The sequence below is a fragment of the Salvelinus fontinalis genome, unplaced genomic scaffold, assembly GCF_029448725.1.
Source record: "Salvelinus fontinalis isolate EN_2023a unplaced genomic scaffold, ASM2944872v1 scaffold_0630, whole genome shotgun sequence".
Taxonomy (NCBI): Eukaryota; Metazoa; Chordata; class Actinopteri; order Salmoniformes; family Salmonidae; genus Salvelinus; species Salvelinus fontinalis.
In genome coordinates, this window is record NW_026600839.1 from 62765 (window position 1) to 85883 (window position 23119).

The following is a 23119-nucleotide window of genomic DNA, read 5'->3' on the forward strand; positions in this document are numbered from 1 at the left end:
ATTAGCTAAACACTTAAGCAGTAAATGTCCTCCTGGGACCAGAACCAGTCTACAACGCTGTATAAACAGGGCCTTTTATTAGCTAGACACTTAGCAGTAAATGTCCTCCTGGGACCAGAACCAGCCTACAACGCTGTATAAACAGGGCCTTTATTAGCTAAACACTTAGCAGGAAATGTCCCCCTGGGACCAGAACCAGCCTACAAGGCTGTAGAAACAGGGCCTTTATTAGCTAAACACTTAGCAGTAAATGTCCCCCTGGGACCAGAACCAGCCGACAACGCTGTATAAACAGGGCCTTTATTAGCTAAACACTTAGGCAGTAAATGTCCTCCTTGGACCAGAACCAGCCTACAACGCTGTATAAACAGGGCCTTTATTAGCTAAACACTTAGCAGTAAATGTCCCCCTGGGACCAGAACCAGCCTACAACGCTGTATAAACAGGGCCTTTTATTAGCTAAACACTTAGCAGTAAATGTCCTCCTGGGACCAGAACCAGCCTACAACGCTGTATAAACAGGGCCTTTATTAGCTAAACACTTAGGCAGTAAATGTCCTCCTGGGACCAGAACCAGCCTACAACGCTGTATAAACAGGGCCTTTTATTAGCTAAACACTTAGCAGTAAATGTCCCCCTGGGACCAGAACCAGCCTACAACGCTGTAGAAACAGGGCCTTTATTAGCTAAACACTTAAGCAGTAAATGTCCTCCTGGGACCAGAACCAGCCTACAACAGGGCCTTTATTAGCTAAACACTTAGCAGTAAATGTCCCCCTGGGACCAGAACCAGCCTACAACGCTGTTTAAACAGGGCCTTTATTAGCTAAACACTTAGCAGTAAATGTCCTCCTTGGACCAGAACCAGCCTACAACGCTGTAGAAACAGGGCCTTTATTAGCTAAACACTTAGCAGTAAATGTCCTCCTGGGACCAGAACCAGCCTACAACGCTGTAGAAACAGGGCCTTTATTAGCTAAACACTTAGCAGTAAATGTCCCCCTGGGACCAGAACCAGCCTACAACGCTGTAGAAACAGGGCCTTTATTAGCTAAACACTTAGCAGTAAATGTCCTCCTGGGACCAGAACCAGCCTACAACAGGGCCTTTATTAGCTAAACACTTAGCAGTAAATGTCCCCCTGGGACCAGAACCAGCCTACAAGGCTGTAGAAACAGGGACTTTTTTAGCTAAACACTTAGCAGTAAATGTCCTCCTGGGACCAGAACCAGCCTACAACAGGGCCTTTATTAGCTAAACACTTAGCAGTAAATGTCCCCCTGGGACCAGAACCAGCCTACAAGGCTGTAGAAACAGGGCCTTTATTAGCTAAACACTTAGCAGTAAATGTCCTCCTGGGACCAGAACCAGCCTACAAGGCTGTAGAAACAGGGCCTTTATTAGCTAAACACTTAGCAGTAAATGTCCCCCTGGGACCAGAACCAGCCTACAACGCTGTAGAAACAGGGCCTTTATTAGCTAAACACTTAAGCAGTAAATGTCCTCCTGGGACCAGAACCAGCCTACAACGCTGTATAAACGGGGCCTTTTATTAGCTAAACACTTAGCAGGAAATGTCCTCCTGGGACCAGAACCAGCCTACAACGCTGTAGAAACAGGGCCTTTATTAGCTAAACACTTAGCAGTAAATGTCCCCCTGGGACCAGAACCAGCCTACAAGGCTGTATAAACAGGGCCTTTATTAGCTAAACACTTAGCAGTAAATGTCCTCCTGGGACCAGAACCAGCCTACAGCGCTGTAGAAACAGGGCCTTTATTAGCTAAACACTTAGCAGTAAATGTCCTCCTGGGACCAGAACCAGCCTACAATGCTGTAGAAACAGGGCCTTTTATTAGCTAAACACTTAGCAGTAAATGTACCCCTGGGACCAGAACCAGCCTACAAGGCTGTAGAAACAGGGCCTTTATTAGCTAAACACTTAGCAGTAAATGTCCCCCTGGGACCAGAACCAGCCTACAAGGCTGTAGAAACAGGGCCTTTATTAGCTAAACACTTAGCAGTAAATGTCCCCCTGGGACCAGAACCAGCCTACAATGCTGTAGAAACAGGGCCTTTATTAGCTAAACACTTAGCAGTAAATGTCCCCCTGGGACCAGAACCAGCCTACAACGCTGTAGAAACAGGGCCTTTATTAGCTAAACACTTAGCAGTAAATGTCCTCCTGGGACCAGAACCAGCCTACAAGGCTGTAGAAACAGGGTCTTTATTAGCTAAACACTTAGCAGTAAATGTCCTCCTGGGACCAGAACCAGTCTACGACGCTGTATAAACAGGGCCTTTATTAGCTAAACACTTAGCAGTAAATGTCCCCCTGGGACCAGAACCAGCCTACAACGCTGTATAAACAGGGCCTTTATTAGCTAAACACTTAGGCAGTAAATGTCCTCCTTGGACCAGAACCAGCCTACAACGCTGTAGAAACAGGGCCTTTATTAGCTAAACACATAAGCAGTAAATGTCCCCCTGGGACCAGAACCAGCCTACAACGCTGTATAAACAGGGCCTTTATTAGCTAAACACTTAGGCAGTAAATGTCCTCCTGGGACCAGAACCAGCCTACAAGGCTGTATAAACAGGGCCTTTATTAGCTAAACACTTAGGCAGTAAATGTCCTCCTGGGACCAGAACCAGCCTACAACGCTGTATAAACAGGGCCTTTATTAGCTAAACACTTAGCAGTAAATGTCCCTCTGGGACCAGAACCAGCCTACAACGCTGTATAAACAGGGCCTTTTATTAGCTAAACACTTAGCAGTAAATGTTCTCCTGGGACCAGAACCAGCCTACAACGCTGTATAAACAGGGCCTTTTATTAGCTAAACACTTAGCAGTAAATGTCCTCCTTGGACCAGAACCAGCCTACAACGCTGTAGAAACAGGGCCTTTATTAGCTAAACACTTAGCAGTAAATGTCCCCCTGGGACCAGAACCAGCCTACAACGCTGTATAAACAGGGCCTTTATTAGCTAAACACATAAGCAGTAAATGTCCCCCTGGGACCAGAACCAGCCTACAACGCTGTATAAACAGGGCCTTTATTAGCTAAACACTTAGGCAGTAAATGTCCCCCTGGGACCAGAACCAGCCTACAACGCTGTATAAACAGGGCCTTTATTAGCTAAACACTTAGGCAGTAAATGTCCCCCTGGGACCAGAACCAGCCTACAACGCTGTATAAACAGGGCCTTTATTAGCTAAACACTTAGGCAGTAAATGTCCTCCTGGGACCAGAACCAGCCTACAACGCTGTATAAACAGGGCCTTTATTAGCTAAACACTTAGCAGTAAATGTCCCCCTTGGACCAGAACCAGCCTACAATGCTGTAGAAACAGGGCCTTTATTAGCTAAACACTTAAGCAGTAAATGTCCCCCTGGGACCAGAACCAGCCTACAAGGCTGTAGAAACAGGGCCTTTATTAGCTAAACACTTAGCAGTAAATGTCCCCCTGGGACCAGAACCAGCCTACAACGCTGTATAAACAGGGCCTTTATTAGCTAAACACTTAGGCAGTAAATGTCCTCCTTGGACCAGAACCAGCCTACAACGCTGTAGAAACAGGGCCTTTATTAGCTAAACACATAAGCAGTAAATGTCCTCCTGGGACCAGAACCAGCCTACAACGCTGTAGAAACAGGGCCTTTATTAGCTAAACACATAAGCAGTAAATGTCCTCCTGGGACCAGAACCAGCCTACAACGCTGTAGAAACAGGGCCTTTATTAGCTAAACACTTAGGCAGTAAATGTCCCCCTGGGACCAGAACCAGCCTACAACGCTGTATAAACAGGGCCTTTTATTAGCTAAACACTTAGCAGTAAATGTCCCCCTGGGACCAGAACCAGCCTACAACGCTGTAGAAACAGGGCCTTTATTAGCTAAACACTTAGGCAGTAAATGTCCCCCTGGGACCAGAACCAGCCTACAACGCTGTATAAACAGGGCCTTTATTAGCTAAACACTTAGCAGTAAATGTCCCCCTGGGACCAGAACCAGCCTACAACGCTGTAGAAACAGGGCCTTTATTAGCTAAACACTTAAGCAGTAAATGTCCCCCTGGGACCAGAACCAGCCTACAACAGGGCCTTTATTAGCTAAACACTTAAGCAGTAAATGTCCCTCTGGGACCAGAACCAGCCTACAACAGGGCCTTTATTAGCTAAACACTTAGGCAGTAAATGTCCTCCTGGGACCAGAACCAGCCTACAACGCTGTAGAAGCAGGGCCTTTATTAGCTAAACACTTAGCAGTAAATGTCCCCCTGGGACCAGAACCAGCCTACAACGCTGTATAAACAGGGCCTTTTATTAGCTAAACACTTAAGCAGTAAATGTCCCCCTGGGACCAGAACCAGCCTACAACGGGGCCTTTTATTAGCTAAACACTTAGCAGTAAATGTCCCCTTCCCCACAAAGTAGATTTATTGTGAAATGTTTACCTCGTCGTATCTCTTTCACTCCCCTGCAGAGTTCTGTCTGAGTCACACATTTCTAAGAGGGGGTCTCTTTTCTAAAAAGGCAGAGAGAGAGAGAGAACTATAATACAACTGTAGAACAATACTAAACTTCTACGGTGAATATATCTATTGTTAATCTGTAGTCTAGGACTCTATTAATGTAAGGAGGGAGGGGTCTTATAACCCCTTCTATTAAAACCTCATCATGTATATATATTGTTAATCTGTAGTCTAGGACCCTATTAATGTAAGGAGGGAGGGGTCTTATAACCCCTTCTATTAAAACCTCATCATGTATATATATTGTTAATCTGTAGTCTAGGACTCTATTAATGTAAGGAGGGAGGGGTCTTATAACCCCTTCTATTAAAACCTCATCATGTATATATATTGTTAATCTGTAGTCTAGGACCCTATTAATGTAAGGAGGGAGGGGTCTTATAACCCCTTCTATTAAAACCTCATCATGTATATATATTGTTAATCTGTAGTCTAGGACCCTATTAATGTAAGGAGGGAGGGGTCTTATAACCCCTTCTATTAAAACCTCATCATGTATATATATTGTTAATCTGTAGTCTAGGACCCTATTAATGTAAGGAGGGAGGGGTCTTATAACCCCTTCCCTTCTATTAAAACCTCATGTATATATATTGTTAATCTGTAGTCTAGGACCCTATTAATGTAAGGAGGGAGGGGTCTCATAACCCCTTCTATTAAAACCTCATCATGTATATATATTGTTAATCTGTAGTCTAGGACCCTATTAATGTAAGGAGGGAGGGGTCTTATAACCCCTCCCCTTCTATTAATAAAACACAAGCATAATACGTTTTTGTAATACATCAAACATTTTGGTACGACCCTTTTCATGACCCCTAGGTGAACCCGACCCTACCATGTGACAGCCATGTTTTCAGTTAGGAGATATGGGTTCCCATCCCCCAGTTTTTAAGTTGACTTTTTTTGGAAGATGATTGACGAGAAAAGTATTTTCCGAACCCCATTGTGTTTCATATGTCGTGTCTTGAAATATCCAGACAGACGGATTTAAAAAGTACATTTTTACATTGTAATACTTCTGACAGCCAAATTTCTAACTCCGCCCATAACTGTTGGACTTTACAACATTCCCAGAAGGCATTGGGTTATTGAGTCATTGGTTAGTTTTACACTTAAAAGCCATGACTCTGCCGTTGGGGTGTAGAAGTATGTGAATTTTGTCTCTTGTCTGTAATAAATTCTATAAGTTAGTTTATACTTGATTTAAGCGTACATTTTTTTTTGTTAACTAGTTTTGTTAGTTGTTGTTCCAACGTTCCCTCCATCTTGTGCCAACATCAGTTCTTTTGAAGTTTTGGTTCCGGAAGTTCATATTTTTTCCCCGAAGACCCAGCCTAAAACCCCAAACAGCAAGCAATGCAGGTGTAGAAGCACGGTGGCTAGGAAAAACTCCCTAGAAAGGCCAGAACCTAGGAAGAAACCTAGAGAGGAACCAGGCTATGAGGGGTGGCCAGTCCTCTTCTGGCTGTGTCGGGTTGGAGATTATAACAGAACATGGCCAAGATGTTCAAACGTTCATAAATGACCAGCAGGGTCAAATAATAATAATCACAGTAGTTGTCGAGGGTGCAACAAGTCAGCACCTCAGGAGTTAAATGTCAGTTGGCTTTTCATAGCCGATCAGACACGATGATCAATATGTTTTGGAACCTCGAATCGCAATAAAATCACAGTATTGAATCGCGATACATATCATATTGGCCCCTAAGTATGGTGATGATATCGTATCGTCAGGTCCCTTTCTCTCCGCGCTGAAGGCAGTCGAGGTTATTGGGATCAGGGCTCGCTATCTTAAAATAATGTTCTCTCTCGCTCGCTCAAATGCCGTAGGCCAAGGCAGTGGGGGGGGGGGGGGGGGGGGTAGCATACATTAATTGTACTATGACGGTAACAAACGGTGCCCACACACTGTTAGGGCCGACCACAAAGCTGTCCCAACACCTTACCACTGATACACCTGGCTTTCAGAGGAGCCTTGTCTGGCAGCCAAAAACAGGTCATTCAACATCATTTACTGCCTTTTTTAAAAAAAACATAGCTGATATGGCTGACAAGCTTGCAACAAAATGTGGTTTCTAATGACAATTGCGATGTACAAAACTATGGCATAAGGGGACAACGAGAGGATAAGAGGCAATCTGTCATTTAGATTCCAGTACGCACAGAAAGCTTATTTCTCTCAAATGTTGTGCCCAAATTTTGTTTACACCCCTATTAGTGTTGAGTATTTATGTCTGTAATAATAAAATCACTTTTTGGGTGGAGGGGGGAAACTCATTCTGATTGGCTAGACCTGGATCCCCACCAATGGCCATGCCCCTTCCCAGTCATGTGACATCCATAGATTAGGGCCGATTTATTAATTTAAACTGACTAATATTCTTCTATGAACTGTAACTCAATAACATCTTAGAAATTGTTGCAGGGTTTAAAAAAAATATATATTTGTATTCAATAATAGTTACATATTTCAAATATAATCATTAACCATCCAGAACTGGTAAGTAATTGTTGGTTTCGTGTAGTGTGAACCGTTCTGTCTTCATTCTTACCAGGATGAGGAAGAGGACCAGAGAGCATGACGCTGGGTCACCTGACTCTGATCAGCCAACCAAGATCTTCTCCAAGTATGAGGTAAGCGGTCTGGTCATATTCCGTTGGCGAGACTCTTAAATTGGATTTCTGTTGTGGAATGTTTTTTTTGGTACGGTGTGTCCTGCTGAACACAGCCCTCTGGTATGTCCTGGTACAGGGTCTGGTGTGTGTATATATTAACCAGGTGTGTGTGTGTATTTAACAGGTGTGTGTGTGTGTGTAATAACCAGGTGTAGGTGTGTGTGTATTTAACAGGTGTGTGTTCTCCCCAGGTACAGGGTCCTGTGTGTATTAACCAGGTGTGTGTTCTCCCCAGGTACAGGGTCAGGTGTGTATTAACCAGGTGTGTGTTCTCCCCAGGTACAGGGTCTGGTGTGTATTAACCAGGTGTGTGTTCTCCCCAGGTACAGGGTCTGGTGTGTATTAACCAGGTGTGTGTTCTCCCCAGGTACAGGGTCTGGTGTGTATTAACCAGGTGTGTATTAACCAGGTGTGTGTTCTCCCCAGGTACAGGGTCTGGTGTGTATTAACCAGGTGTGTGTTCTCCCCAGGTACAGGGTCTGGTGTGTATTAACCAGGTGTGTATTAACCAGGTGTGTTCTCCCCAGGTACAGGGTCTGGTGTGTATTAACCAGGTGTGTTCTCCCCAGGTACAGGGTCTGGTGTGTATTAACCAGGTGTGTATTAACCAGGTGTGTGTTCTCCCCAGGTACAGGGTCTGGTGTGTATTAACCAGGTGTGTATTAACCAGGTGTGTTCTCCCCAGATACAGGGTCTGGTGTGTATTAACCAGGTGTGTTCTCCCCAGGTACAGGGTCTGGTGTGTATTAACCAGGTGTGTATTAACCAGGTGTGTTCTCCCCAGATACAGGGTCTGGTGTGTGTTAACCAGGTGTGTTCTCCCCAGGTACAGGGTCTGGTGTGTATTAACCAGGTGTGTAGTAACCAGGTGTGTGTTCTCCCCAGGTACAGGGTCTGGTGTGTATTAACCAGGTGTGTTCTCCCCAGGTACAGGGTCTGGTGTGTAGTAACCAGGTGTGTATTAACCAGGTGTGTGTTCTCCCCAGGTACAGGGTCTGGTGTGTATTAACCAGGTGTGTATTAACCAGGTGTGTTCTCCCCAGATACAGGGTCTGGTATGTATTAACCAGGTGTGTGTTCTCCCCAGGTACAAGGTCTGGTGTGTGTGTATATTAACCAGGTGTGTGTTCTCCCCAGGTACAGGGTCAGGTGTGTATTAACCAGGTGTGTGTTCTCCCCAGGTACAGGGTCTGGTGTGTGTGTATATTAACCAGGTGTGTGTTCTCCCCAGGTACAGGGTCTGGTGTGTAATAACCAGGTGTGTTCTCCCCAGGTACAGGGTCTGGTGTGTATTAACCAGGTGTGTATTAACCAGGTGTGTGTTCTCCCCAGGTACAGGGTCTGGTGTGTATTAACCAGGTGTGTTCTCCCCAGGTACAGGGTCTGGTGTGTATTAACCAGGTGTGTATTAACCAGGTGTGTGTTCTCCCCAGGTACAGGGTCTGGTGTGTATTAACCAGGTGTGTATTAACCAGGTGTGTGTTCTCCCCAGGTACAGGGTCTGGTGTGTATTAACCAGGTGTGTAATAACCAGGTGTGTATTCTCCCCAGGTACAGGGTCTGGTGTGTATTAACCAGGTGTGTAATAACCAGGTGTGTATTCTCCCCAGGTACAGGGTCAGGTGTGTATTAACCAGGTGTGTTCTCCCCAGGTACAGGGTCTGGTGTGTATTAACCAGGTGTGTGTGTTCTCCCCAGGTACAGGGTCTGGTGTGTATTAACCAGGTGTGTTCTCCCCAGGTACAGGGTCTGGTGTGTATTAACCAGGTGTGTGTTCTCCCCAGGTACAGGGTCTGGTGTGTAGTAACCAGGTGTGTATTAACCAGGTGTGTATTCTCCCCAGGTACAGGGTCTGGTGTGTATTAACCAGGTGTGTATTAACCAGGTGTGTGTTCTCCCCAGGTACAGGGTCTGGTGTGTATTAACCAGGTGTGTGTTCTCCCCAGGTACAGGGTCAGGTGTGTATTAACCAGGTGTGTGTTCTCCCCAGGTACAGGGTCAGGTGTGTATTAACCAGGTGTGTATTCTCCCCAGGTACAGGGTCAGGTGTGTATTAACCAGGTGTGTATTAACCAGGTGTGTGTGTATTAACCAGGTGTGTTCTCCCCAGGTACAGGGTCAGGTGTGTATTAACCAGGTGTGTATTAACCAGGTGTGTTCTCCCCAGGTACAGGGTCTGGTGTGTATTAACCAGGTGTGTATTAACCAGGTGTGTGTTCTCCCCAGGTACAGGGTCTGGTGTGTATTAACCAGGTGTGTTCTCCCCAGGTACAGGGTCTGGTGTGTATTAACCAGGTGTGTGTTAACCAGGTGTGTGTTCTCCCCAGGTACAGGGTCTGGTGTGTATTAACCAGGTGTGTTCTCCCCAGGTACAGGGTCTGGTGTGTATTAACCAGGTGTGTTCTCCCCAGGTACAGGGTCTGGTGTGTATTAACCAGGTGTGTATTAACCAGGTGTGTTCTCCCCAGGTACAGGGTCTGGTGTGTATTAACCAGGTGTGTATTAACCAGGTGTGTGTTCTCCCCAGGTACAGGGTCTGGTGTGTATTAACCAGGTGTGTTCTCCCCAGGTACAGGGTCTGGTGTGTATTAACCAGGTGTGTGTGTATTAACCAGGTGTGTGTTCTCCCCAGGTACAGGGTCTGGTGTGTATTAACCAGGTGTGTGTTCTCCCCAGGTACAGGGTCTGGTGTGTATTAACCAGGTGTGTTCTCCCCAGGTACAGGGTCTGGTGTGTGTGTGTGTGTGTGTGTGTGTGTGTGTGTGTGTGTGTGTGTGTGTGTGTGTGTGTGTGTGTGTGTGTGTGTGTGTGGATTAACCAGGTGTGTGTGTATTAACCAGGTGTGTGTTCTCCCCAGGTACAGGGTCTGGTGTGTATTAACCAGGTGTGTGTTCTCCCCAGGTACAGGGTCTGGTGTGTATTAACCAGGTGTGTATTAACCAGGTGTGTGTGTATTAACCAGGTGTGTATTAACCAGGTGTGTATTAACCAGGTGTGTATTAACCAGGTGTATATTAACCAGGTGTGTATTCTCCCCAGGTACAGGGTCTGCTCCAGCAGGAGGTGCATAGCGCCATGAAACAGTCTGAATCCAAGATGGAGTCGCTACTAGAGAGGGTCCAGCTACTGGAATGTGAACCCAAATACGACCTGGTCATACGCAGACTGGAGGTAGGGAGGAGGGGGGGTCCAGACTGGAGGTAGGGAGGAGGAGGGGGGGTCCTGACTGGAGGTAGGGAGGGGGGGGGGGGGGGGGGTAGGGAGGAGGAGGGGGGTCCAGACTGGAGGTAGGGAGGAGGGGGGGTCCAGACTGGAGGTAGGGAGGAGGGGGGGTCCAGACTGGAGGTAGGGAGGAGGAGGGGGGGTCCTGACTGGAGGTAGGGAGGAGGGGGGGGTCCAGACTGGAGGTAGGGAAGAGGAGGGGGGGTCCTGACTGGAGGTAGGGAGGGGGGGGGGTCCTGACTGGAGGTAGGGAGGAGGGGGGGTCCTGACTGGAGGTAGGGAGGAGGGGGGTCCAGACTAGAGGTAGGGAGGAGGGGGGGTCCTGACTGGAGGTAGGGAGGAGGAGGGGGGGTCCTGACTGGAGGTAGGGAGGAGGAGGGGGGGTCCTGACTGGAGGTAGGGAGGAGGAGGGGGGGTCCTGACTGGAGGTAGGGAGGAGGAGGGGGGGTCCTGACTGGAGGTAGGGAGGAGGAGGGGGGGTCCAGACTGGAGGTAGGGAGGAGGGTGGGGGGGTACAGACTGGAGGTAGGGAGGAGGGGGGGTCCTGACTGGAGGTAGGGAGGAGGAGGGGGGGTCCAGACTGGAGGTAGGGAGGAGGGTGGGGGGGTACAGACTGGAGGTAGGGAGGAGGGGGGGGGGGTACAGACTGGAGGTAGGGAGGAGGGTGGGGGGGTCCAGACTGGAGGTAGGGAGGAGGGGGGTCCTGACTGGAGGTAGGGAGGAGGGGGGGTCCTGACTGGAGGTAGGGAGGAGGGGGGGTCCAGACTGGAGGTAGGGAGGAGGGTGGGTCCAGACTGGAGGTAGGGAGGAGGGGGGGTCCAGACTGGAGGTAGGGAGGAGGGGGGTCCAGACTGGAGGTAGGGAGGAGGAGGGGGGGTCCAGACTGGAGGTAGGGAGGAGGAGGGGGGGTCCTGACTGGAGGTAGGGAGGGGGGGGGTCCTGACTGGAGGTAGGGAGGAGGGGGGGTCCAGACTGGAGGTAGGGAGGAGGGTGGGTCCAGACTGGAGGTAGGGAGGAGGGGGGGTCCAGACTGGAGGTAGGGAGGAGGGGGGTCCAGACTGGAGGTAGGGAGGAGGAGGGGGGGTCCAGACTGGAGGTAGGGAGGAGGAGGGGGGGTCCTGACTGGAGGTAGGGAGGAGGAGGGGGGTCCAGACTGGAGGTAGGGAGGAGGAGGGGGGTCCAGACTGGAGGTAGGGAGGAGGGGGGGTCCTGACTGGAGGTAGGGAGGAGGGGGGGTCCAGACTGGAGGTAGGGAGGAGGGGGGGTCCAGACTGGAGGTAGGGAGGAGGAGGGGGGGTCCAGACTGGATGTAGGGAGGAGGAGGGGGGGTCCAGACTGGATGTAGGGAGGAGGAGGGGGGGTCCAGACTGGATGTAGGGAGGAGGAGGGGGGGTCCAGACTGGGGGTAGGGAGGAGGGGGGGTCCAGACTGGAGGTAGGGAGGAGGAGGGGGGGTCCTGACTGGAGGTAGGGAGGAGGAGGGGGGGTCCTGACTGGAGGTAGGGAGGAGGAGGGGGGGTCCTGACTGGAGGTAGGGAGGAGGAGGGGGGGTCCTGACTGGAGGTAGGGAGGAGGGGTCCAGACTGGAGGTAGGGAGGGGGGGGGGGTCCAGACTGGAGGTAGGGAGGAGGGGGGGTCCAGACTGGAGGTAGGGAGGAGGGGGGGTCCAGACTGGAGGTAGGGAGGAGGGGGGGTCCAGACTGGAGGTAGGGAGGAGGAGGGGGGGTCCAGACTGGATGTAGGGAGGAGGAGGGGGGGTCCAGACTGGGGGTAGGGAGGAGGGGGGGTCCAGACTGGAGGTAGGGAGGAGGAGGGGGGGTCCTGACTGGGGGTAGGGAGGAGGGGGGTCCAGACTGGAGGTAGGGAGGAGGAGGGGGGGTCCAGACTGGGGGTAGGGAGGAGGGGGGGTCCAGACTGGAGGTAGGGAGGAGGAGGGGGGGTCCTGACTGGAGGTAGGGAGGAGGAGGGGGGGTCCTGACTGGAGGTAGGGAGGAGGAGGGGGGGTCCTGACTGGAGGTAGGGAGGAGGAGGGGGGGGTCCTGACTGGAGGTAGGGAGGAGGAGGGGGGGTCCAGACTGGAGGTAGGGAGGAGGAGGGGGGGTCCAGACTGGAGGTAGGGAGGAGGGGGGGTCCAGACTGGAGGTAGGGAGGAGGGGGGGTCCAGACTGGAGGTAGGGAGGAGGAGGGGGGGTCCAGACTGGATGTAGGGAGGAGGAGGGGGGGTCCAGACTGGGGGTAGGGAGGAGGGGGGGTCCAGACTGGGGGTAGGGAGGAGGGGGGGTCCAGACTGGAGGTAGGGAGGAGGAGGGGGGGTCCTGACTGGAGGTAGGGAGGAGGAGGGGGGGTCCTGACTGGGGGTAGGGAGGAGGGGGGGTCCAGACTGGAGGTAGGGAGGAGGAGGGGGGGTCCAGACTGGAGGTAGGGAGGAGGAGGGGGGGTCCAGACTGGGGGTAGGGAGGAGGAGGGGGGGTCCAGACTGGAGGTAGGGAGGAGGAGGGGGGGTCCTGACTGGAGGTAGGGAGGAGGAGGGGGGGTCCTGACTGGAGGTAGGGAGGAGGAGGGGGGGTCCTGACTGGAGGTAGGGAGGAGGAGGGGGGGTCCTGACTGGAGGTAGGGAGGAGGGGGGGTCCAGACTGGAGGTAGGGAGGAGGAGGGGGGGTCCTGACTGGAGGTAGGGAGGAGGGGGGGTCCAGACTGGAGGTAGGGAGGAGGAGGAATAACCATGTTTCTCTACTAATAGAAACATTTACATTTACACATTTACATTTACATTTAAGTCATTTAGCAGACGCTCTTATCCAGAGCGACTTACAAATTGGTAGGGAGACCCTAGTTAGAGGAGTTAGAGGAGGAATAACCCTGTCTCTCTACTAATAGAAACCCTAGTTAGAGGAGGAATAACCCTGTCTCTCTACTAATAGAAACCCTGGTTAGAGGAGGATTAACCTTGTGTCTCTACTAATAGAAACCCTGGTTAGAGGAGGAATAACCCTCCTGTCTCTCTACGAATAGAAACCCTGGTTAGAGGAGGAATAACCCTGTCTCTACTAATAGAAACCCTAGTTAGATGAGGAATAACCCTGTGTCTCTACTAATAGAAACCCTAGTTAGAGGAGGAATAACCCTGTGTCTCTACTAATAGAAAACCTGGTTAGAGGAGGAATAACCCTGTCTCTACTAATAGAAACCCTGGTTAGAGGAGGAATAACCCTGTCTCTCTACTAATAGAAACCCTAGCTAGAGGAGGAATAACCCTGTGTCTCTACTAATAGAAACCCTAGTTAGAGGAGGAATAACCCTGTGTCTCTACTAATAGAAACCCTGGTTAGAGGAGGAAAAACCCTGTGTCTCTACTAATAGAAACCCTAGTTAGAGGAGGAATAACCCTGCCTCTGTACTAATAGAAACCCTAGTTAGAGGAGGAATAACCCTGTGTCTCTACTAATAGAAACCCCTAGTTAGAGGAGGAATAACCCTGTGTCTCTACTAATAGAAACCCTAGTTAGAGGAGGAATAACCCTGTGTCTCTCTACTAATAGAAACCCTAGTTAGAGGAATAACCCTGTGTCTCTACTAATATAAACCCTAGTTAGAGGAGGAATAACCCTGTGTCTCTACTAATAGAAACCCTGGTTAGAGGAGGAATAACCCTGTGTCTCTACTAATAGAAACCCTAGTTAGAGGAGGAATAACCCTGTCTCTCTACTAATAGAAACCCTAGTTAGAGGAGGAATAACCCTGTGTCTCTACTAATAGAAACCCTGGTTAGAGGAGGAATAACCCTGTCTCTCTACTAATAGAAACCCTGGTTAGAGGAGGAATAACCCTCTCTCTCTACTAATAGAAACCCTAGTTAGAGGAGGAATAACCCTCCTCTCTCTACTAATAGAAACCCTAGTTAGAGGAGGAATAACCCTGTGTCTCTACTAATAGAAACCCTAGTTAGAGGAGGAATAACCCTGTCTCTCTACAAATAGAAACCCTGGTTAGAGGAGGAATAACCCTGTCTCTACTAATAGAAACCCTAGCTAGAGGAGGAATAACCCTCCTCTCTCTCTACTGATAGAAACCCTGGTTAGAGGAGGAATAACCCTGTGTCTCTACTAATAGAAACCCTGGTTAGAGGAGGAATAACCCTGTGTCTCTACTAATAGAAACCCTGGTTAGAGGAGGAATAACCCTCCTCTCTCTCTACTAATAGAAACCCTGGTTAGAGGAGGAATAACCCTCCTCTCTCTACTAATAGAAACCCTAGTTAGAGGAGGAATAACCCTGTGTCTCTACTAATAGAAACCCTAGTTAGAGGAGGAATAACCCTGTCTCTCTACTAATAGAAACCCTGGTTAGAGGAGGAATAACCCTGTGTCTCTACTAATAGAAACCCTAGTTAGAGGAGGAATAACCCTGTGTCTCTACTAATAGAAACCCTGGTTAGAGGAGGAATAACCCTCCTCTCTCTACTAATAGAAACCCTGGTTAGAGGAGGAATAACCCTGTGTGTCTACTAATAGAAACCCTGGCTAGAGGAGGAATAACCCTGTGTCTCTACTAATAGAAACCCTGGTTAGAGGAGGAATAACCCTCCTCTCTCTCTACTAATAGAAACCCTGGTTAGAGGAGGAATAACCCTCCTCTCTCTACTAATAGAAACCCTGGTTAGAGGAGGAATAACCCTGTGTCTCTACTAATAGAAACCCTGGTTAGAGGAGGAATAACCCTGTGTCTCTACTAATAGAAACCCTGTGTTTCTCAGGCTCACATAAAGAAGGTGAAGAGGAGGGGCGATGCAGCCATTTCTTATGTCAGGATGCTACGACCTCCATTAGTGAAACGCAATCAGGTAGGACACACACACTCCTCTCTCCTCTCTCTCTCTCCTTTCTGTCCTCTCTCTCTCTCCTTTCTGTCCTCTCTCTCTCTGTCCTCTCTCTCTGCTCTCTCCCTCTCTCCTTTTTGTCCTCTCTCTCTGTCCTCTCTCTCGCTCTCTCTCTCCTTTCTGTCCTCTCTCTCTGTCCTCTCTCTCTCTGCTCTTTCTCTTTCTCCTTTCTGTCCTCTCTGTCTCTGTCCTCTCTCTCTGTCTCTGTCCTCTCTCTGCTCTTTCCCTTTCTCTGCTCTTTCCCTTTCTCCTTTCTGTCCTCTCTCTCTGGCCTCTCTCTCTGGCCTCTCTCTCTCTGTCTTCTCTCTCTCTGCTCTTTCCCTTTCTCTTTCTGTCCTCTCTGTTCTCAACCTCTGTCTCTCTGTCCTCTCTCTCGCTCTCTGGCCTCTCTCTCTTTGTCCTCTCTCTCTCTGTCCTCTCTCTCTGCTCTTTCCTTTTCTCATTTCTGTCCTCTCTCTGCTCTTTCCTTTTCTCCTTTCTGTCCTCTCTCTCTCTCTCTCTCTCTCTCTGCGCTCTCTCTCTGTTCTCTCTCTCTGTCTCCTCTCTCTGACAAAACTGTGGAGACACACGGTCGTGGTCACACACCATTGTTTATACGTTCCGTGGTGGTAATGCATCTTTGTGAAAGATAATGTGTGTTTCTCCAGAGGATGCTGGGTTCTGGTCTTGTGGACCTGACTGAGACCGAGACTGAGAGAGGACTGAGTACTGTGGACATCAGCAGGTAGACACACACACACACACGTCATACACACACACACACACACACACACACACACACACACACACACACACACACACACACAGTAGGTCCTGTACCGCTAAGAAAGGAAATCTCCTTTTCACCCCTGGCTCTGACAGGAAGTGGTGTTTCCCATCTATGATACTACATATATTCAATATATATGACTCAGGACATACAGTATGTATTTATAGTATATATCAGGACATATAGTATGTATTTATAGTATATATATATATCAGGACATATAGTATGTATTTATAGTATATATCAGGACATATAGTATGTATTTATAGTATATATCAGGACATATAGTATGTATTTATAGTATATATATATCAGGACATACAGTATGTATTTATAGTATATATATATCAGGACATACAGTATGTATTTATAGTATATATATATATATATATATCAGGACATACAGTATGTATTCTTAGTATATATATATATCAGGACATATATATATATATATATACACACTATAAATATATACTGTATCAGGACATACAGTATGTATTTATAGTATATATATATATATATCAGGACATACAGTATGTATTTATAGTATATATCAGGACATATAGTATGTATTTATAGTATATATCAGGACATATAGTATGTATTTATAGTATATATATATCAGGACATATAGTATGTATTTATAGTATATATATATCAGGACATACAGTATGTATTTATAGTATATATATATCAGGACATACAGTATGTATTTATAGTATATATACATACATATCAGGACATACAGTATGTATTTGTAGTATATATATCAGGACATACAGTATGTATTTGTAGTATATCTCAGGACATACAGTATGTGTAGTATATATAACAGGACATACAGTATGTGTTTGTAGTATTCGGGTCTATAAGTTCGGGGGCCAGTCAGTATTTACATACAGTATGTGTTTGTAGTATTCGGGTCTATAAGTTCGGGGGCCAGTCAGTATTTACATACAGTTTGTGTTTGTAGTATTCGGGTCTATAAGTTCGGGGGCCAGTCAGTATTTACTGCGGTGGCCATCTTGTTAGAGCTGTTGATAATAATCCACCATTTTATTAATGTTATTGGGTTAAAGGGCCGTCGTGGGTACATTCAATATAATTCTACCATGAGCCGCCAATATAATAATATTAATGTTATTGGGTTAAAGGGTCGTCGTGGGTACATTCAATATAATTCTACCATGAGCCGCCTCCAAAGAATTATATTAATGTTATTGGGTTAAAGGGTCGTCGTGGGTACATTCAATATAATTCTACCATGAGCCGCCTCCAAAGAATTATATTAATGTTATTGGGTTAAAGGGTCGTCGTGGGTACATTCAATATAATTCTACCATGAGCCGCCTCCAAAGAATTATATTAATGTTACTGGGTTAAAGGGTCGTCGTGGGTACATTCAATATAATTCTACCATGAGCCGCCTCCAAAGGTTTTTATAATAATATTAATGCTATTGGGTTAAATTGTCGTCGTGGGTACATTCAATATAATAATATTAATGTTACTGGGTTAAAGGGTCGTCGTGGGTACATTCAATATAATAATATTAATGTTATTGGGTTAAAGGGCCGTCGTGGGTACATTCAATATAATTCTACCATGAGCCGCCTACAAAGGCAGTACATATATATTCAATATAATAATATTAATGTTATTGGGTTAAAGGGTCGTCGTGGGTACATTCAATATAATAATATTAATGTTATTGGGTTAAAGGGCCGTCGTGGGTACATTCAATATAATTCTACCATGAGCCGCCTCCAAAGGTTTTTTGGGGGGGGAGAATTTGTTAGTACGTCCAAGGAACATGGGACAGGCACTTTACATGCTGTGTTTTTAATACTTTTGTTCAGTGTTTAATTATATATATTTAATTATTATATTTAATAATTATATATAATATATATAAAGTGTTTAATTATATATATAATATATATAAAGTGTTTAATTATATATATTTAATTATTATATTTAATAATTATATATATAATATATATAAAGTGTTTAATTATATATATAATATATATAAAGTGTTTAATTATATATATTTAATTATTATATTTAATAATTATATATATAATATATATAAAGTGTTTAATTATAATATAGTAATATCTATAGTCTATGTTGTGTTTTTAATATTTTTGTTCAGTTATTTAATTATATATATAATATATATAAAGTGTTTAATTATAATATAGTAATATCTATAGTCAATGTTGTGTTTTTAATATTTTTGTTCAGTGTTTAATTATATATATAATATATATAAAGTGTTTAATTATAATATAGTAATATCTATAGTCTGTGTTGTTCAGGTCAGATTCTGATGAGGAAGACTCAGCTGAGAAGCAGAGGAAGAGGAAGGTGGTAGATGGTTTCTGGCAGAAAATGGTAACGTACACACACTACACACACACACACACACACACACACGCACTACATATTACACACACACACACACGCACTACATACTACACACACACATACTACACACTACACACACACACTACATACTACACACACACACTACATACTACACACACACATACTACACACTACACACACACACTACATACTACACACACACTACACACTACATACTACACTTACACACGCACACACACACACGCACACACTACATACTACACACACACACACTACATACTACACACACACACACTACATACTACACACACACACACACTACATACTACACACACACTACATACTACACACACACACACACACACACACACTACACACACACACACACTACACACACACACACGACATACTACACACACACACACACACACACACACTACATACTACACACACACACACACACACTACATACTACACACACACACACACTACACACACACACACACACTACACACTTACACACCTACACCTACACCTACACATACTACACACTACACCTACACACACTACACACACACCTACACACACACACATACAGGGGCTAACTCGGGGGGGGGGTCACACTACACACACACACCCCCCTCATCTCACACACCACTACTGATTCTGAGACTCTGATAGGTTCTGATACTAACAGCTTGTCTGTGGTTGGTTGTTTGTCTCTCTAGATGTCCAATAAGAAGGCCCCAGACACGAAGAGAGAAAAGGAGAGGAATGGAAAGAAACACAACAGCCCTCTTCCTCCTACCACTCCTCCTCTTCCTCCTACCACTCCTCCTCCACCTCGTTCTCCTCTTCCTCCCGTTCTCTCTCATCAAATACTGGTAGGTTTCTGCTACACTCTGACCTCTTCCTCCTACCACTCCTCCTCCTCCACCTCGTCCTCCTCTTCCTCCACCTCCAGCTCGTTCTCCTCTTCCTCCCGTTCTCTCTCATCAAGTACTGGTAGGTTTCTGCTACACTCTGACCTCTTCCGCCTACCACTCCTCCTCTTCCTCCTACCACTCCTCCTCCTCCACCTCGTCCTCCTCTTCCTCCTACCACTCCTCCTCCACCTCGTCCTCCTCTTCCTCCTACCACTCCTCCACCTCCAGCTCGTTCTCCTCTTCCTCCCGTTCTCTCTCCTCAAGTACTGGTAGGTTTCTGCTACACTCTGACCTCTTCATTCAATTCTTCTGAAAGTAGTTATTAGTAGTTATTAGTAGTTATTAGTAGTTATTAGCTGTTATTAGCTGTTATTAGTAGTTATTAGCTGTTATTAGCTGTTATTAGCAGTTATTAGTAGTTATTAGCTGTTATTAGTAGTATTTGTTAGTAGTTGTTATTAGTAGTAGTTATTAATAGTTATTAGTAGTAGTTATTAATAGTTATTAGTAGTAGTTATTAATAGTTATTAGTAGTAGTTGTTAATAGTTATTAGTAGTAGTTGTTAGTGTTTATTAGTAGTAGTTGTTAATAGTTATTAGTAGTAGTTGTTAGTAGTTATTAGTAGTAGTTGTTAGTAGTTATTAGTAGTAGTTGTTAGTAGTTATTAGTAGTAGTTATTAATAGTTATTAGTGTCTATTAGTGGTTATTAGTGTTTATTAGTAGTAGTTGTTAGTAGTTATTAGTGTCTATTAGTGGTTATTAGTGTTTATTAGTAATAGTTGTTAGTAGTTATTAGTGGTAGTTATTGGTAGTTATTGGTAGTTATTAGCTGTTATTTGTAGTTATTGGTGGTTATTGGTGGTTATTGGTGGTTATTGGTGGTTATTGGTGGTTATTGGTGGTTATTAGTAATTAGTGGTTATTATTAGTGGTTATTATTAGTGGTTATTATTAGTGGTTATTATTAGTGGTTATTATTAGTGGTTATTATTAGTGGTTATTATTAGTGGTTATTGGCGGTTATTGGCTGTTATTGGTGGTTATTGGTAGTTATTGGTGGTTATTAGTAGTTATTAGTAGTTATTAGTGGTTATTGGTGGTTATTATTAGTGATTATTGGTAGTTATTGGTGGTTATTAGTAGTTATTAGTGGTTATTGGTGGTTATTATTAGTGGTTATTAGTAGTTATTGGTGGTTATTGGTGGTTATTAGTGGTTATGATGCAGCAACAATATAGTCTTCTGAAAGTAGTTATTAGTGGTTATTGGTAGTTATTGGTGGTTATTGGTGGTTATTAGTAGTTATTAGTAGTTATTAGTAGTTATTAGTGGTTATTAGTAGTGGTTATTGGTTGTTATTGGTGGTTTATAGTAGTTATTAGTGGTTGTTAGTAGTTGTGATGCAGCAACAATAGTCTTCTGAAAGTAGTTATTAATGGTTATTGGTAGTTATTGGTGGTTATTGGTGGTTATTGGTAGTTATTAGTGGTTATTAGTGGTTATTGGTGGTTATTATTAGTGGTTATTAGTAGTTATTGGTGGTTATTATTAGTGGTTATTAGTAGTTATTGGCGGTTATTAGCTGTTATTAGCTGTTATTGGTGGTTATTAGTGGTTATTAGTGGTTATTAGTGGTTATTAGTGGTTATTAGTGGTTATTAGTGGTTATTGGTGGTTATTGGTAGTTATTGGTGGTTATTGGTAGTTATTGGTGGTTATTGGTAGTTATTGGTGGTTATTAGTGGTTATTGGCGGTTATTAGTGGTTATTGGCGGTTATTAGTGGTTATTAGTAGTTATTGGTGGTTATTATTAGTGGTTATTGGTGGTTATTGGCGGTTATTAGTTGTTATTAGTAGTTATTAGTGGTTATGATGCAGCAACAATATAATCTTCTGAAAGTAGTTATTAGTGGTTATTGGTAGTTATTAGTGGCTATTAGTAGTTATTAGTGGTTATTAGTAGTTATTAGTGGTTATTGGTAGTTATTAGTAGTTATTGGTAGTTATTGGTAGTTGTTGGTGGTTATTAGTAGTTATTAGTAGTTATTAGTGGTTATTGGTAGTTATTAGTAGTTATTAGTGGTTATTAGCTGTTATTGGTAGTTATTAGTAGTTATTAGTAGTTAGTAGTTATTGGTAGTTATTGGTAGTTATTGGTAGTTATTGGTAGTTATTGGTAGTTATTTGTGGTTATTTGTGGTTATTGGTGGTTATTGGTAGTTATTGGTAGTTATTAGTAGTTATTAGTGGTTATTAGCTGTTATTGGTAGTTATTGGTGGTTATTAGCTGTTATTGGTAGTTATTGGTAGTTATTGGTAGTTATTGGTAGTTATTGGTAGTTATTGGTGGTTTTAGCTGTTATTGGTAGTTATTAGTGGTTATTAGTGGTTTTAGCTGTTATTGGTAGTTATTAGTGGTTATTAGTAGTTATTAGTAGTTTTTGTGGTTATTGGTAGTTATTAGTGGTTATTAGTGGTTATTAGTGGTTATTAGTTGTTATTAGTGGTTTTAGCTGTTATTGGTAGTTATTAGTGGTTATTAGCTGTTATTGGTAGTTATTAGTGGTTATTAGTAGTTATTAGTGGTTATTAGTAGTTATTAGTGGTTATTGGTAGTTATTGGTGGTTATTGGTGGTTATTAGTGGTTTTAGCTGTTATTGGTAGTTATTAGTAGTTATTAGTGGTTATTAGTTGTTATTAGTGGTTTTAGCTGTTATTGGTAGTTATTAGTAGTTATTAGTGGTTATTGGTAGTTATTGGTGGTTATTGGTGGTTATTAGTGGTTATTAGTGGTTTTAGCTGTTATTGGTAGTTATTAGTAGTTATTAGTGGTTATTAGTGGTTATTAGTTGTTATTAGTGGTTTTAGCTGTTATTGGTAGTTATTAGTAGTTATTAGTGGTTATTGGTAGTTATTGGTAGTTATTAGTAGTTATTAGTGGTTATTAGTAGTTATTAGTAGTTTTTTTGTGGTTATTGGTAGTTATTAGTGGTTATTAGTGGTTATTAGTTGTTATTAGTGGTTATTAGTAGTTATTAGTAGTTTTTTGTGGTTATTGGTAGTTATTAGTGGTTATTAGTGGTTATTAGTTGTTATTAGTGGTTTTAGCTGTTATTGGTAGTTATTAGTAGGTATTAGTGGTTATTAGTAGTTATTAGTGGTTATTAGTAGTTATTAGTAGTTATTAGTGGTTATTGGTAGTTATTGGTAGTTATTGGTGGTTATTAGTGGTTATTAGTGGTTTTAGCTGTGTCAAGTTGTCTAGGTGTTATAATTATTTTCAGCTCTGCCCAAACTTGAAAACGGCTTGCTCAACCCGTGAAGGATGCAAAGGGACAACTCAATTCCTTTCCAGTGTTTTATTATGGTTTTGATGCCATTTGTTGAATATGTTGAAATAGTTGATTTGTTGAATAGAGTAGTTGAATCACAGAGGAATAGGGAATAGGAATAGCACTAGGAATAGGAATAGCACTAGCACTAGGAATAGGTTGATAACCTTAAACAGAGAATAAACATGCATTATTTTACACTAAACAATGCATGACACAGCAACAAAGCATGGCTTTGAATAAAGTAAACGTTTAAACAATTTAATCTAGCACTTCTAGCAATTACTTCTGCAGTCAGAAAATATCCACAACAAAAGTCACCACTCCTACCAGAGTTAAACATGTAAATTGTGCTAAGCACTGGATGCAACATAATAAATAA

The 23119-nt window shown here is 44.4% G+C and overlaps 1 protein-coding gene across 1 annotated transcript in view; it reads left to right on the forward strand.

The window, feature by feature from the left end:
* The window catches only part of atf7ip2 (activating transcription factor 7 interacting protein 2), a 35926-nt gene that overhangs the window by 10932 nt on the left and 1875 nt on the right, over window positions 1–23119 (forward strand). The window contains exons 2-8 of the mRNA XM_055914638.1: window positions 7095–7173; window positions 8767–8793; window positions 10255–10386; window positions 15190–15276; window positions 15960–16036; window positions 18406–18481; window positions 19204–19359. Coding sequence (XP_055770613.1) covers window positions 7096–7173; window positions 8767–8793; window positions 10255–10386; window positions 15190–15276; window positions 15960–16036; window positions 18406–18481; window positions 19204–19359 — 633 coding nt within the window. The 5' untranslated portion in view covers window position 7095. The remainder of the gene's footprint in view (window positions 1–7094; window positions 7174–8766; window positions 8794–10254; window positions 10387–15189; window positions 15277–15959; window positions 16037–18405; window positions 18482–19203; window positions 19360–23119) is intronic.